Below are 14,351 nucleotides of genomic sequence, written 5' to 3' on the forward strand. Positions count from 1 at the left end.
GCCTTGAGGAGCGGGCCCCATCGAGACTGAGGCAGATGGCACCGAAGGTCCTCATCTCCGAGGGACTACTGTAGCCAGTCGCAACATGAACATTGACGCCATTCCCGTTCGTCGTCTCGCTCCAGGACCCCACTGCAGCACCGCTCCCGCAGTCCCAGGTGTCGATCGCTGGCACCTCGCTGTCGTGGATCTGCCCGCTGGAGCCGATCGCGGAGCAGCTTCTACTAGTGGCACCATATCTCCACGTCGGGACAATGGTCTCATGGTTGGCACCATTCCCGATGCCGCCGCTCCTCCCGGTCCAGGGACAGCGACAGGTCGTACGCTAGCCCGGTCTTCCTTTGTAGCCGTTGATTGATGGGACAGACCAGTCAGGCTGAACAGCCTGCTCTGCCAGTGCCACAGCAGGTGCAGTGGCACCGGGCTCCTTGGCCAGCACTGTGGTACCAATGGGCCCTGTGGCCCCTGAGGCAGCACCCGGTCGGGGCTCGCTTGGTGATCAGAGCCTCGGAACGGCCATCGGCCTCTCTTTCCCAGCCTCCTAGGAAGGAGTCGGTGGTGCGTGCATCCTTGCTTCTGTGCCCAGAGGGCGACCAAGTGGTGGGACCCCCGGAACCGGTGGGTACGCAGAGTACTGCGCCGGCCTCCTCACCCTCCCCTGATGAGGTGATTACGGTCCCTCCTCCCTCTGTCTCTCAGGAGGACTCTAAAGGAACTATCGAAAAGGGTGGCATCAAGCCTCAACCTTCGGGTCGAGGAGGTGGAGGAACCCTTGGACTCCCTCTTCAATGTCCTATCGGCCTCAGCACCAGGCAGGGTGACTCTCCCACTCCACGAAGGGGTGGCAAAAATTTCAAACGCCTTGTGGCAAACCCCGGCTTCCTTGCCCCCCATCTCTAAGAGGGCTGAACGGAAGTACTTTGTGCCCACCAAGGGGCATGAATACCTGTACATCCACCCTGCCCAACTCCCAGGTGGTCGAGTTGGTCAGCCACAGGGAGTGGCAGGGCCAACCAGCCACTACCCCGAAAAATAAAGGCTCAAGAAGGCTGGACTTATTTGGGAAAAAAGTTTATTCGTCCTCGAGTTTCCAGTTATGGGTGGTGAAGCATCTGGCCCTCCTGGGTCGGTATGAGTTCAATTTATGGGGCTCTCTACCCAAATTCGAGGACTCCCTCCAGGAGCATGTCAGGAAGGAGTTCAAAGCTCTGGTGGAGGAGGGTACAGCAGCTGCAAGGGCAACCCCGCAGGCAGCGGCGGCTGCGGCGGATACAGCTGCACGGTCTATGGCCTCCGCGGTGTCCATGAGGAGGGTGTCGTGGCTCCTGCTGTCTGGGCTGTCCAGTGAGGCGCAGAACTCCTGCAGGACCTCCCATTTGATGGCAAGTCCCTGTTTGCAGAACAGACAGACGTGAAGCTGCACGGTCTGAAAGATTCCCGCACTATGCTTAAGACATTTAGTCTCTATGTTCCGGCTCCGGCCACAGCAGGATCCCACCCAGGCCACCCACTCTACATATGAGCCCCCTTATAAAAAGTCGCGGGACTATAAGAAATGCCCGCAGAGGCAGTCCCGGTCTGCCCCCCAGCCTGGGCCCTACAAGGGTAAATAGGCGGGAAAACATGAGTTTTGATATGACGCCCTGGTGCTACCTTCCAGTTCGCACTAGGGATCCACCCGCAATATAGCTTCCCTTCTCCAACCAGTTGTGTGCTTTTCTCCCGTAGTGGTCGTGGCTGACCTCAGGGTCAGTGGGTCCTCAACACCATCTCCTGGGGCTACGCCCTCCAATTTACCTCTACCCTGCCCAACCACCCTCCGCCCCATTCGTCCTGGGGAACCCCTCTCACGAGGCCCTGCTCGAGCAGGAGGTGGGGCGGCTCCTTGGCTTAGGAGGGGTGGAAGTGGTGCCAGCAGAGTTCAAACGCAAGGGGTACTACTCCTGCTATTTCCTTATCCTGAAGGCCAAAGTGGGGCTCAGGCCCATCCAGTACATGGTAAAACTCAAGTTCCGTATAATCTCTCTGGCCTCTATCATCCCCTACCTGGATCCCGGGGATTGGTACACTGCCCTCAATCTGCAGGATGCGTACTTCCACATTCACATATTGGAGGGGCACAGGCGCTTCCTCTGTTTCACAGTTGGGCAGGAGCACTACCAATTTACGGTCCTCCCGTTTGACCTGTCCACTGCTCCCAGGGTATTCACAAAATGCATGTCTGTGGTGGCAGTCTACCTCAGACGTCATTGAGGTCCAGATCTTCCCCGATCTGGACGACTGGCTAGTCAAAGGCGGCTCCCGATCGCAGGTGTGGGATCATGTGGCTCTCCTCCCTACGTGCGCTACCCTGGGCCTGTTGGTGAACGACACCAAGTCCACGGTAGTCCCAGTGCAATGCATAGAGTTTATTGGGGCAGTCCTGGACGCGACGTCAGCCAAGGCCTCCCTCCCACTGGACAGATTTGAGACCCTGAAAGGACTCATTGATAGAGTCATAACGTTTCCTGTGACGACAGCCAGAGTGTGCCTCCAGCTCCTGGGTCACATGTCAGCGTGCACATATGTGGTTTGCCATGGCAGACTCAGGATGAGGCCCCCGAGGTTGGCCTCGGTGTTCTCCCAGGCCAGAGACAGGATGGACAAGGTCCTCACTGTGCCTGAGCCAGTGATCGCCTCCCTACAATGGTGGTCCTCCCTGGGGAACATGCTCCACGGGTCCCGTTCAGGGGCAGGCCCCTGTCGGTGGAGCTGGTGTACGACGATTCGGACCTGGGATGGGGAGCCCATGTGGGGGACGTTCAGACCCAAGGACTGTGGTCTCTGCAGGACCTTGCCCTGCATATAAATGTCAAGGAACTCAGGGTGGTCCGGCTGGTGTGTGTGGCCTTCCGCTTGCACCTGGAGGGCAGAGTGGTCAGGATTCTCACGGACAACACAGCCTCGATGTTTTACATCAACAGGCAAGGCAGGACCCACTCCTCTGCCAGGAAGCTCTCAGGCTGTGGGACTTCTGTATAGCCCACGACATTTGCCTACAGGCCTACCACCTACCAGGCGCCTAGAATTTGCGGGCAGATCGCCTGAGCATAGACTTCTTCTCTCAGCATGAGTGGTCTCTACACCCAGAGGTGGTGCACAAACTTTTCCAAGAGTGGAGAACTCCCCAGGTGGACCTGTTCGCGACTCGGCAGAACTGCCGGTGTCCCCGGTTCTGCTCCGAGGGGTGGGGGCTGGGAATGGGCGCTATCTCCTAGGCCTTCCTCCTATCCTGGTCAGGTCAGCTTCTCTCTGCGTTCCCCCTGATCCCGCTGATCAACAAGGTCCTGGAAAAGATAAAGACAGACAGGGCCCGGGTCCTCCTGATTGCCCCAGTGTGGCCCAGGCAACATTGGTATGGGAACCTCACGAGCCTGGCGGTCGCCCCACCGTGGCCGTTACCATCATGCCTGGACCTTCTCTCCCAGGACAAGGGCTGCCTCCTCCACCCCAACCTAGTGGCACACCACCTCACGGCATGGCTGCTCAGTGGTTAGGCTGGGAGGAGAGGACGTGCTCGGAAGGGGTTCAGCGCGTCCTCTTGGAAAGCAGGCAACCCTCCACGCATCGAGCCTACTTGGCAAAGTGGTCTCAGTTTTCCTGGTGGGCAGCTGAGTGGGGCATTTCACCCGTGGCTGCCCTAATCCAGCTCATTTTAGACTACTTCCTTCGCCTCAGAGCCCAAGGCCTAGCGCCCTCGTCCATCAAGGTGCACTTGGCTCCATATCGGCCTTCCACCCACCGGTGCTGGGGCACATGGTATTTTCCCATGCTTTGACTGGCCGATTCCTTAAGGGTTTGGATCGTCTCTTCCCGTATGTTAGGCCCCCAATCCCGCAGTGGGACCTGAACTTGGTGCTGGCCCAGTTGACGGGTCCCCCTTTTGAGCCGCTAGCTACATTCTCCTGGTCGCACCTCTCATGGAAGTTAGCTTTCCTGGTGGCGATCACGTCAGCTAGACGGGTCTCAGAACTCAGGGCCCTGACCTCCGAGCCCCCGTACACGGTGTTCCATAAGGATATGGTCCAGATTCAACCACATCCTTCATTCCTCCCTAAGTGGTCTCTGCCTACCACGGGGGTCAGGACATTTTCCTGCCGGTCCTCTGCTCCAAGCCCCATGCGTCCAGTGAGGAGCACCACCTCCACATGCTGGATGTGAGACAGGCTCTGGCCTTTTACCTGGAGCAGACTAAACCATTCAGGAAGTCTTCGCAGCTGTTCATCGCCTCGGCTGAATGCATGAGGGGTTAGCCGATTTCCACTCAGCGGCTCTCCAAATGGATCACCTCATGCATCCGTACCTGTTATGACCTGGCAGGTATCCCTCCACCGTCAATTGTGAGGGCACACTCAACTAGGGGACAAGCCTCATCGGCTGCCTTTTTAGCCCATGTCCCCATTCAGGACATTTGCAGGGCTGCCACGTGGTCTTCAGTTCACACATTCACCTTGCATTATGCGATCATCTCCCAGAGCAGGGAAGACGCCGGGTTCGGCAGGGCTGTGCTCCATCCTGAGAGTTTGTGAACTCCTACCCACCTCCAACTGATTTAGCTTGGAATCACCTATTGTGGAATACACATGAGCAATCACTCGAAGAAGAAAAGACAGTTACCTTTTCCATAACTGGTGTTCTTCAAGATGTGTTGCTCGTGTCTATTCCACATCCCACCCTCCTTCCCCTCTGTCAGAGTTGTCTGGCAAGAAGGAACTGAAGGTGGGGGAAGCGCGCAGCGCCCCTTATACCATGTCATAGAGGTGCCACTCCAGGGGTTGCTGGGGCGCTCCCCTACGGGCACTGCTAGGGGAAAAACTTCTGACACCGGTGCACGTGGCAAGCGCACACACCTATTGTGGAATAGACGTGAGCAACACATCTCGAAGAACACTCAGTTATGGAAAAGGTAACTGTCTTTTCTTCTTTGAGGAGTATCCTTGTGCGTGCTCCACTTTAGGTGAATCTGCATCCCAGTGCCTGTGATCAGAATTTGATAGCAGTGCCTGGTTGGGTTGCACATGTGCAGTTCCTGTCTTGGGCCACCTCTGGGGGTTACATAGCACTGTGTCTCCCCGCCCCCAGTTCTTTCTCTACTACCCTTGGCTTAAATGGAACAATTAGCAAAGCCTCTGAGTTCACCTTTAATCGACGTCAGATTTGGAGTAGTAGTTTTAGAACATAGTTTAGTTAGTTAATATTTAACTACCCTTTCTCTTCCCTGTTGATTTTTTTCTACTAAAAAAAATCTTTTTTCTTCTCTTAGAAGTTTAAGTATCATTTATTATTATATCCATTAGTATAGAACAGTTAACCTCCCTCATGTGAGAGACCCTATTCTAAGGGGCATGCCCAACTCTCTGCGTTGCCTCACTTGCTGGTCGTCAATCCCAGTTTCTGATGGACATTCGCAGTGTGTCCGCTGCTTTCGCAAGACACACATCCCATAAAAGTGATCCCACTGCCATAATCTAAAGACCAGCACCAGAAAAGCAAGGGATCTCCAGTTAAAACTCCTCATGAGGGAGAAGTGTCTGTGCCCAGCATCTGATTCAGGATTACAGACCCTCCTGGGCATTGACCTCTAGCAGTGGCATCTGACAGAAATTCCGCAACACCTTCTCAGAGGAAGGAGCACTACTTCAAAAAGGTGACAAAAAACAGGCTCTGACCTCCCCTTCTCGGGAACCTACCAAAAAGAGACTCTTCCTGACCCATCAGACCCCATCGGTACTGACCACACTGAGACCTACCACCTCTGAGGCAACGGGACCATCCAGCATCACGGGTACCATGCAAGCCAAACAACCTAAGTGGGCAGGCTCAGATTAAAGGCACAAAAGAGGAATTTAACATCCCTATCTCATTACTGCCAGAGCCGCTCAAACATGCATCACCGAGCAGCTCAGCAGCACTACAGTCTATGGCACCACCTTCTGCCTCCGTACCGCATAGCACATGATCCTTGGCACTAACAACTGTAGTAATAGCATTGGGACTGCCAGCAACACTTTCCTTGGTACTGATACTCTCGGTACTGCAATTTCTCTGGCATAATGATCTTCTAGTCTCTTTGGCACCGGAATCTCCCCTCCTTGGTACTGATGTTACTCCAGCATGCTTGGTACCATGCCAATTCACACCACTACCCAGATTAGCTTCTCCTTTCTCAAGCAATGAGGATGATGATGAAGGGGAAATCTATTCTTCACATCACTCCTTGCCTATTCAGATAGCTACCAGGTCAGGTCCACTAGAACAACCTGAACACCACCCCAGACCAGCAACTCACAGGTGGTACAGACACCTATGGTTACCACCACTAATGCCATTCCCACCAGCCCTACTGGGATCCAGGGGCAGCATACCGTCACCACTACCCTAAGCCTCCCAGTACACATAGGGAGAGGTCAAGGCAGTCTCCATCACTCTCTCAGTACTTGGATCCTCTGAACCCTCGGAAGAGGCACTTGAAGGGCTGGAGGAGACTTCGGATCAGGAAGTCAACCCAGCTGCCAATTTTTCATCCTATTCTCTGGATGAAGCTATCATGTCCTCACCACCAGGGCCGGATTAATCCAGGGGCTTTAGGGGCTGCAGCCCAGGGCCCTGGACTAAGGGGGGCCTGGAGCAGCAGGGCTCAGGAAGGCTGTCTGCATGCTGTGGCCCCATGCCACTCCCGGAAGCGGCCGACTACTGGCATGTCTCTGCGGCCCCTGGCAGAGTGAGGGGGAGGCAGCTCCGTGTGCTGCCCCAGCACTGTGCCCCTGTGGGATCAGCACTTGCAGGCGCAGGCAGCGCACTGAGACACGCTGTCCCCCTGCCTCCGGGGACGTGCAGAGATGTGCCAGCAGCTCCTTCTGCACTCCAACCCCCTGCCCCACGTAAGAATCCCCTCCTGCACCAAACTCCCTCACAGAGCCCGCACTCCTCAGTCTCTCCTGCACCTGAACACTCTGCCCCAGCTTGGAGCCCCCTCCTGCACCCAAACTCCCTCCCAGAAAGAAACTAATATAACAGCTGTTCTAAGGTAAGAAGTAGGCTATTTTGAATTAACTATATTCTACATGTTTTAAGACTGAAATGTAACCACAGAATGGCTTTATGTTAATTAAAAGGCAAGTTTAGTGTAGCTTTAATAGCCTCGATGCCATAATTGTGATCATTTTGTTTCAAATTAGGAAAAAGACTTGTATACAGGGGCCCCACAAAATATAGTAGCCCCAGGCCCACAGGACAGTTAATCCAGCCCTGCTCACCACCCACAATGGGGAATGATTTTAAACAGTTCAAAGAGCTGTTTAAGAGGATTGCAGACGCATTGGAGCTACGGCTGGAAGAAGTAGCGGAGTCCAAACATAAGTTGTTGGACGTCCTCCAAAGTTCAACTTCTTCCAGGATTGCTCTCCCAATAAACAAGGTTTTCATGGACCCAGCTAAGGCCATCTGGCATACCCCAGCAACAATTCTGCCCACTTGCAAAAGAGCGTACAAAAATATTATGTCCCTTCCAAAGGAATGAAATTTTTATTTTGACACCCAGTGCCAATCTCACTGGTGGTAGAGGCTGTGAATGAGTGGGGCAGACAACACCATTCCAGATCCACCCCATATGACAGGGACAGGAAAAGATTAGATCTTTTTGGGTGTAAGGCCTACTCAGCGAACCTACATTTCAGGATCGCAAATTACAAGGCACTAATGGCCAAATACAACCATTTCAACTATTCAAAGATGTCTGACTTTATTGATTATCTACCTGATGACAAAAAGGAATAATTTAAAGCAGTCATCTCTGAGGGTCAACTCCTAGTTTGCATAGCTTTACAAACCTTACAGGACTCGGCAGACACGGCGGTATGTTCCATTGCCAAAGTCATGCGATGAGCTTCCTGGGTCCAGCTCTCGGAGTTTCCCCAAAAGGTACAATCCACTGTCAAGGATCTCCCATTCGAGGGCCTGAAGCTGTTGGCAGCTAAAACGGATGAGTCGCTTCACACAAAAGACTCCAGGGCCACTCTGAAATCCTTGGACATCTACATGCCTGACCGAGGAAAAAACAGGGAAAGTATTACTCAGCGCAAAGAACAAGATTCATGCCCTATACTCAACCACAGAGGCAATATAACCCACAAAAATAGACGCATGAGAGACGCATGAGACGGTGACTCCCATGTCAGCCATCAACATCCCAAGAACTCCCTGCCACTCCCTAAACAACAGTTTTTAGGGTTTGGTCGAGGGCCAGAGATACCTCCCCCATTTTCTATTCCTGGAACTATCTGACAACAACCATCCTTTTGGAGACCATCTGACTCCATTCCACCCAGCATGGCAAACCATCACATCAGACAAATGGGTACTAGAAATTATCGAGACTGGCTATTCAATCCAATTTACCTCCATCCCCCCCATGCTTCCTCTCTCCCCATTCCTCTTCAGGGACCCTTCTCACAAACACCTACTGCGATACGAGGTAAACCATTTCATACACCTGGGCACTGTAGAACCAGTACCGACACAACACAGAGGAAAGGGCTTCTACTCCCATTATTTTTAACCCAGAAGAAAACAGGAGGATGGAGGCCAATTCTTGACCTAAGAAGACTCAACAAATTCGTGAAGACCCAGCGATTCAGGATGGTCATGCTAGCAACGATAATTCCAGCACTAGAACTAGGGGAATGGTTCTCAGCCCTTGACCTCCAGAATACATATTTCCACATAATGATACATCCCTCCCACAGGAAGTTTTTAGATTTGTTCTGGGCACAGATCATTATCAATACAAAGTACTCCCTTTGGGCTTACCTATGGCTCCACAGGTATTCTCAAAAGTCCTTGCAGTATTGGTGGCTCACCTCCACAGACAAGGAGTCATAATAGACATAATTGTCCTATCTGGACAATTGCTTAGTCAAACCTTGACTTGAGAAGAGGCCCTATAAGTTATCCAAAAAAACAGCTCTTTTCACACAACTGGCTCTACAAATAAATTAAGAAAAATCAACGTTCACACCTGTACAGAGGCTGGAATTCATTGGGAACTACCTCGATTCGAAGCTATAGTCTCTCTGCTCCCTCACAGATTTACTACTCTAGTCAACCTGATCACTTCAACACAAACCAGCCCACAGATATCACCCAGGACCTGCCTCCCACTGTTAGGCCATATGTCAGCAACGACATTTGTCGTGAAGCATGCAAGACTACACATGCATTGCTTGTAGGGCTGACTCAGGACAGTATACATCCCACACAGACACAGTATAAACAAGTACCTTACGATGCCAGGCAAAGTACAAAAATTCTCTATAGTGTTGGACTCAACCATACAACATTTGCACAAGAGTTCTCTTTTCACAGATCCCTCCATCAATGATACAACAGATGCTTCTCTGCAAGGTTGGGGGTGAGGGCACATTTGCACAACCACATGATCCAAGGTCACTGGTCCCCATCAGAATCAACAGTGCTCATAAACTTACTGGAGCTATGGGCAGTCCACAATACATGCTCACACTTCCTACTCATGATCAGGGACAAGACCATAAAGGTGTTGACGGACAACATTGCTTGTATGTTTTATATAAACTGACAAGAGGGAGCATGGTCAACACCCTGTGCACAGAAAGCGATGTGATTATGGAATTGGTGCATCTGCCACATCATCAACATCTCAGCCTCCAGTCTACCAGGATGCCAAAATACCACTGCAGCTGCACTGAGCAGGAAATTCCCCCAAGACCATGAATGGGAGATAAACACATGGGTACTACAGAGCATATTCAAACACTGGGGGGCGGGTCTCAACTGTAGATCTCTTTGTGACAATCCAGAACGCCAAGTGCCCATCCTTCTGCTCGACAGCAGACTGGGACCCCATTCTCTAGGCGATGCTTTTCTCCTCAAATGGGAGGCACCTTTACTGTACACCTTTCCCCCCACCCCTCTCCTATCCAGGGTCATACACAAGATAAGGACTGACAATTCCAGAGTCATCTTGATAACCCCTCCTGGCCCAGAGAAACGTGGTTTCATTATCTCTTGCAGATGGCTGTGTGCCCACCCCACACTCTTCCCCTTCCACCACATCTCCTGTCTCAGGATGCAGGTCAGGTCCACCACCCAAACGTGGCAAAACACCACCTGAATGCATAGCTACTCCATGATTCCAAGGCAGTGAAATGACCTGTTCAGAGGAGGTAAGGGACGTTCTCTTAAATAGCAGAAGGTCTACTACACGAAATACCTACCTGCACAAATGGAAGAGATTCCACACATGATGCCAGAATGGACAAACTGTGATGACTACCTCTCCTTTACAAATGGTATTAGATTACATACGAATTTAAGAAATCTGGTCTCTCATTGAGCTCGATTAGAGTACACCTCGCAGCAATCATGGCTTTCCACCACAAAGATGACAAGTTCTTGATCTTCACCTAGCCTACCATTAAACTTTTTCTCAAGGGTCTTTGTAACTTTTACCCTGAAATACAAACCCGTGCTCCGTCATGAGACCTTAATCTGGTGCTGCAATGCCTTACTGGGCCCCTGTTTGAACCCTTAGTGATGTGTTCACTTCTCCACCTCTCAATGAAAATGACATTTCTCATCTCTCTTACTCCTGACGAGTAGGAGAACTTAAGGCCCGCATGACACACCCCCATACACAATATTTTTCAAAAACAAAGTTACTCTAAGACTTCATCCAAAATTCTTACCTAAAATAGTTTCCTTGTTCCATTTGAATCAACCCATCTATCTCCCATGGTTCTTCCCAAAACCTCATGGGAACAAACAAGAACTGATGTTTCACGCCCTGGACATCTGAAGGGTGCTAGCATTTTACATTGACAGGACTGAGAAAGTCACCAAGTTATTTCTTTCCATCACAGAATAATATAAGGGAGACGCCATATCCAAACACAGGCTGTTGAAGTGGATCTCTGGCTGCATTGACCTTTGCTATTGCCATCAGCAACTATAAGCCCCATCAGGGTCCCACACACACTCCACCAGAGCACACTCTACATCGATAGCTTCCTCAACAATGCGCCCTTTATGGACATCTGCAAAGCAGCAACCTTATGCGTCAGCCCATATGTTCACAGAGCATTACGTCAGGGAGCAGGACTCGTCATCAGAAGCTCTATTTGGACTTATGGTTTTATCATCCGTCATGACTGCAACTCCAAAGCCCCTTTGTTCCACTGGGGGGCACTGCTCTACAGTCACCTAAAGTGGAGCACCCACAGGGACACTTCTCGAAGAAGAAGAGAAGGTTACTCACCCTGTGTAGTAACTGAAGTTCTTTGAGATGGTTGTACCTTTGGGTGCTCCACTACCCTCCCACCTCCCATCTACTTTGGAGGTTTCACACTGAAGACTGCAGTAGAGAAGGAACCAAGCGGGGGGTGGGAGTGGGAAGAGTTGGTAGCACAGTGCTATGTAACTTTCAGAGGCGGCCCGGGACGCGGACAGCACATGTTTGACCCGGCAGGCACTGTGACAGAAATTCTTCGATCGCAGGTGCAGGGATGAAGAGTCACCTGAAGTGGAGCACCCACAGGGAGAACCATCTCAAAGAACCTCAGGTACTGCACAGGGTGAGTAATCTTCTCTTTTAACTAAAAGGGAAGGGGTGTTTGTACCTAAACAGGAATCTAGCAGTGATGAGATTTTCAGAGTATCTGAATTTTTTGTGTTTTTGTGTTTACATTTTATTTTGTTGCTATATATGGGTACTGTGATGAAAATTAAATTCTTTTTGTGTACTTTTTAAATATAAAGATGTCATAGGGAGATAATGACAGGTCCCGTTACTCTGATAGCTCTGTATATTGATCTGTGTATGCCCGGGTTATGTGTTTTGGGGAAGGTTATACAGTAGTGAGAACTTCCCAAGCTGTTTTTTTTTTTAATTAAAACTTTGTGATGAAACTTAAATGACAGAAGTTGTTTAGCTTAGGGTCCTTCATCACTTCTGCTTGGTCCTAATTCATTCTTGGGAAGCTCCATAGGAATGGTTACATATTTCTTGTGCCTGAGATTTTGGGAGGGTAATGCCTGATTCATTGTGAACAAAGCCAAAATTGTCCACGATGATATGAAATGTTCTCTGAATTTGGTATGTATTGCTAAAACCCGTTTGAACAAAGTTGCAGACCCATTTTTGTTATGGCAGATTCTGGCAGCTATATGATAATCTACGAGTCTCAGGTTTTATCTTTACTACAGTGTTAACTCGAGTTATCTATCCTTGAGTGAACGAGAGCTGGTCAGGACTTTTCAACTAAATGTTTTTTCATTGGAAAGTGCTGATTCATCAAAACCAAAACATGTTACAGAAACATATCAGTTTAGATTACATTTTCACCAGGAAGGTTTCTGAGGTCCAGACTGGAATTTCTGGTTGGGGGAGGAGGAAGATGGGGCTTGGCAGGGGGAGGAGAGAGAGCGAGAGAACACACACAGCCAGTAGTCTTACCTGGAAGATGGGAGTTGCAGCGTTCATGTCCCTGCTCTAAATCAGGCAGAAGAGGGACTTGAACCTGGGTTTCCCATTTCCCTGCTCAGTGCCATAACTACTGGGCTATTGGCTATTCTGGTTGGGGGTTCTCTCTCTCTTTGTGAATTTTTTTTGTAAGGTCTCTGTTTTGTCTGAAGGCAGAACAAACCAAATGCTGAAATTTTTCATGAAACAGAATTCTTGTTTTCAAATTATCCTAGCTTAATGAGAGCAGTCATGCTCAAAAACAATGCTTGAACAGCACAGACTGGATTAGCAGCACAGAGAAGCTGAGTCCCTGCTGCATTATAGCTGAAGCTTCATCAGCACTCAAGCTTCACCTCCCACTCCTTGACAGATCACCTAGCATGAGTTTAAAGCACTGCTTGAGCTAGAGATTTTTGTGTGTATGCAAGCAAGTCAAGTCAGGGGCAATAATTGAGTTATATCTTGAGCTAACACTGCACTGAAGAGAAACCCTCAGACAGGAAGAATTGGTGAGACGTTTATGGTTTTTAGCCTGATTATAATACAAAAGGTGGCCAATCTCTGTTTGTTCAAGTTTGTAGCTGTCTCCTGTGAGTCTGCAGCAGACCAACATTTTTATTTCTTCTAGTGTATAGACCACAAGAGTTATTTGTGGGATTTTATCTCTGAGTTATCTGAACTGATGTCAATACTTCTGCTGAAGTTCTTGGAAATTACAGTATTGTCCTCATGGATTTCAATAAGTATGTGGATAATAGTGCTGATGGGCTGCCATGTAACTTTCTATAAGAGAGGGAAAGTTCCCAGAGGGTCAGATAATGCTCTGTCTTGATTTGAGCATAGTTTGACTGATTTGAGTGTTAGGGTTGCCTGAAAATTTAAACCAAAGAGATTACGTACATTTTTTGACAATACTGATTATAGAGTTACAGTTTAATTTCTTCTTTTCAAATCAGTACTCTGCTGCTGAAAAATTAGAGTGTGGGGGAGAGAAAATTTTGTTAGACTAGTGGGAAATCAAAATGTAATATGTCCCTTAATAGCTCAGTCGTTTCAACTAAATAAATATTATTTATTTCCAGACCTATGATGATGTCATTTTTAAGGCTGGTGCTGAAGCAAGAAACCAAACAAACTAGCCTGGGTAGTTTTAGCATAGTTAAAAAAATGCAAGAGAAATAATTGATTTAGGAACCTACCAGTGTAGGAACCAATAACAAGAAAAGGAAGAATTTAAAGGAATTATGTTTCTCTTCTTAATTATATTGTCAAAGCTTATTTTAATACTTTTCTCCAATGATAGTACAAATAACACATTTAAAAAGTTCCCCAAAAAAGCAAACTTAAAGTAATTATTTTAAGTAGGCATGTCTAATCATGAATTAAAATATAGTTTGTCACCTACAGTAAATTAAATGGGATTTAATGTACTTGTTTTTCTTCTCTTTAGCTGAATGGATTGGAATGTCTGGTGTTATTTCTCTCACTGTTTTGGGAATTCTTTTAGATTCTGTAAGCTTTAGTCCAGGGGTTGATGAATTTATCTTTAGGTGAGTATTTACTTCCATTTTAAATTAACTGTTTTATGTCCTTCAAGATATTCCTTGTTGCTACTTACATGTCAAGAGAGGGAACTGTGTTTATAGGCAGACTAATCTGGTCAATAGTGGACCATACAAATGGTCCCTGGATTACATGCTCTTCCAGTGGGGTGGTTCATTCATAATTAAAAAACAAACAAACTAGTGTTCTGGTTAAAACACAGAGAAAAGTTGCCTTAATCCCTTCTGGCTTTGTGGAAGGAGTGTACCTC

General features: G+C 49.0%; 1 protein-coding gene across 1 annotated transcript in view; it reads left to right on the plus strand.

Annotated features, from left to right (window-relative positions):
- The window catches only part of LOC141989734 (solute carrier family 9 member C1-like), a 293,130-nt gene that overhangs the window by 67,156 nt on the left and 211,623 nt on the right, over positions 1-14,351 (plus strand). Inside the window, exon 7 of the mRNA XM_074956659.1 lies at positions 13,989-14,088. Coding sequence (XP_074812760.1) covers positions 13,989-14,088 — 100 coding nt within the window. The remainder of the gene's footprint in view (positions 1-13,988; positions 14,089-14,351) is intronic.

This window comes from Natator depressus, chromosome 6, assembly GCF_965152275.1.
Source record: "Natator depressus isolate rNatDep1 chromosome 6, rNatDep2.hap1, whole genome shotgun sequence".
Classification (NCBI taxonomy): domain Eukaryota; kingdom Metazoa; phylum Chordata; order Testudines; family Cheloniidae; genus Natator; species Natator depressus.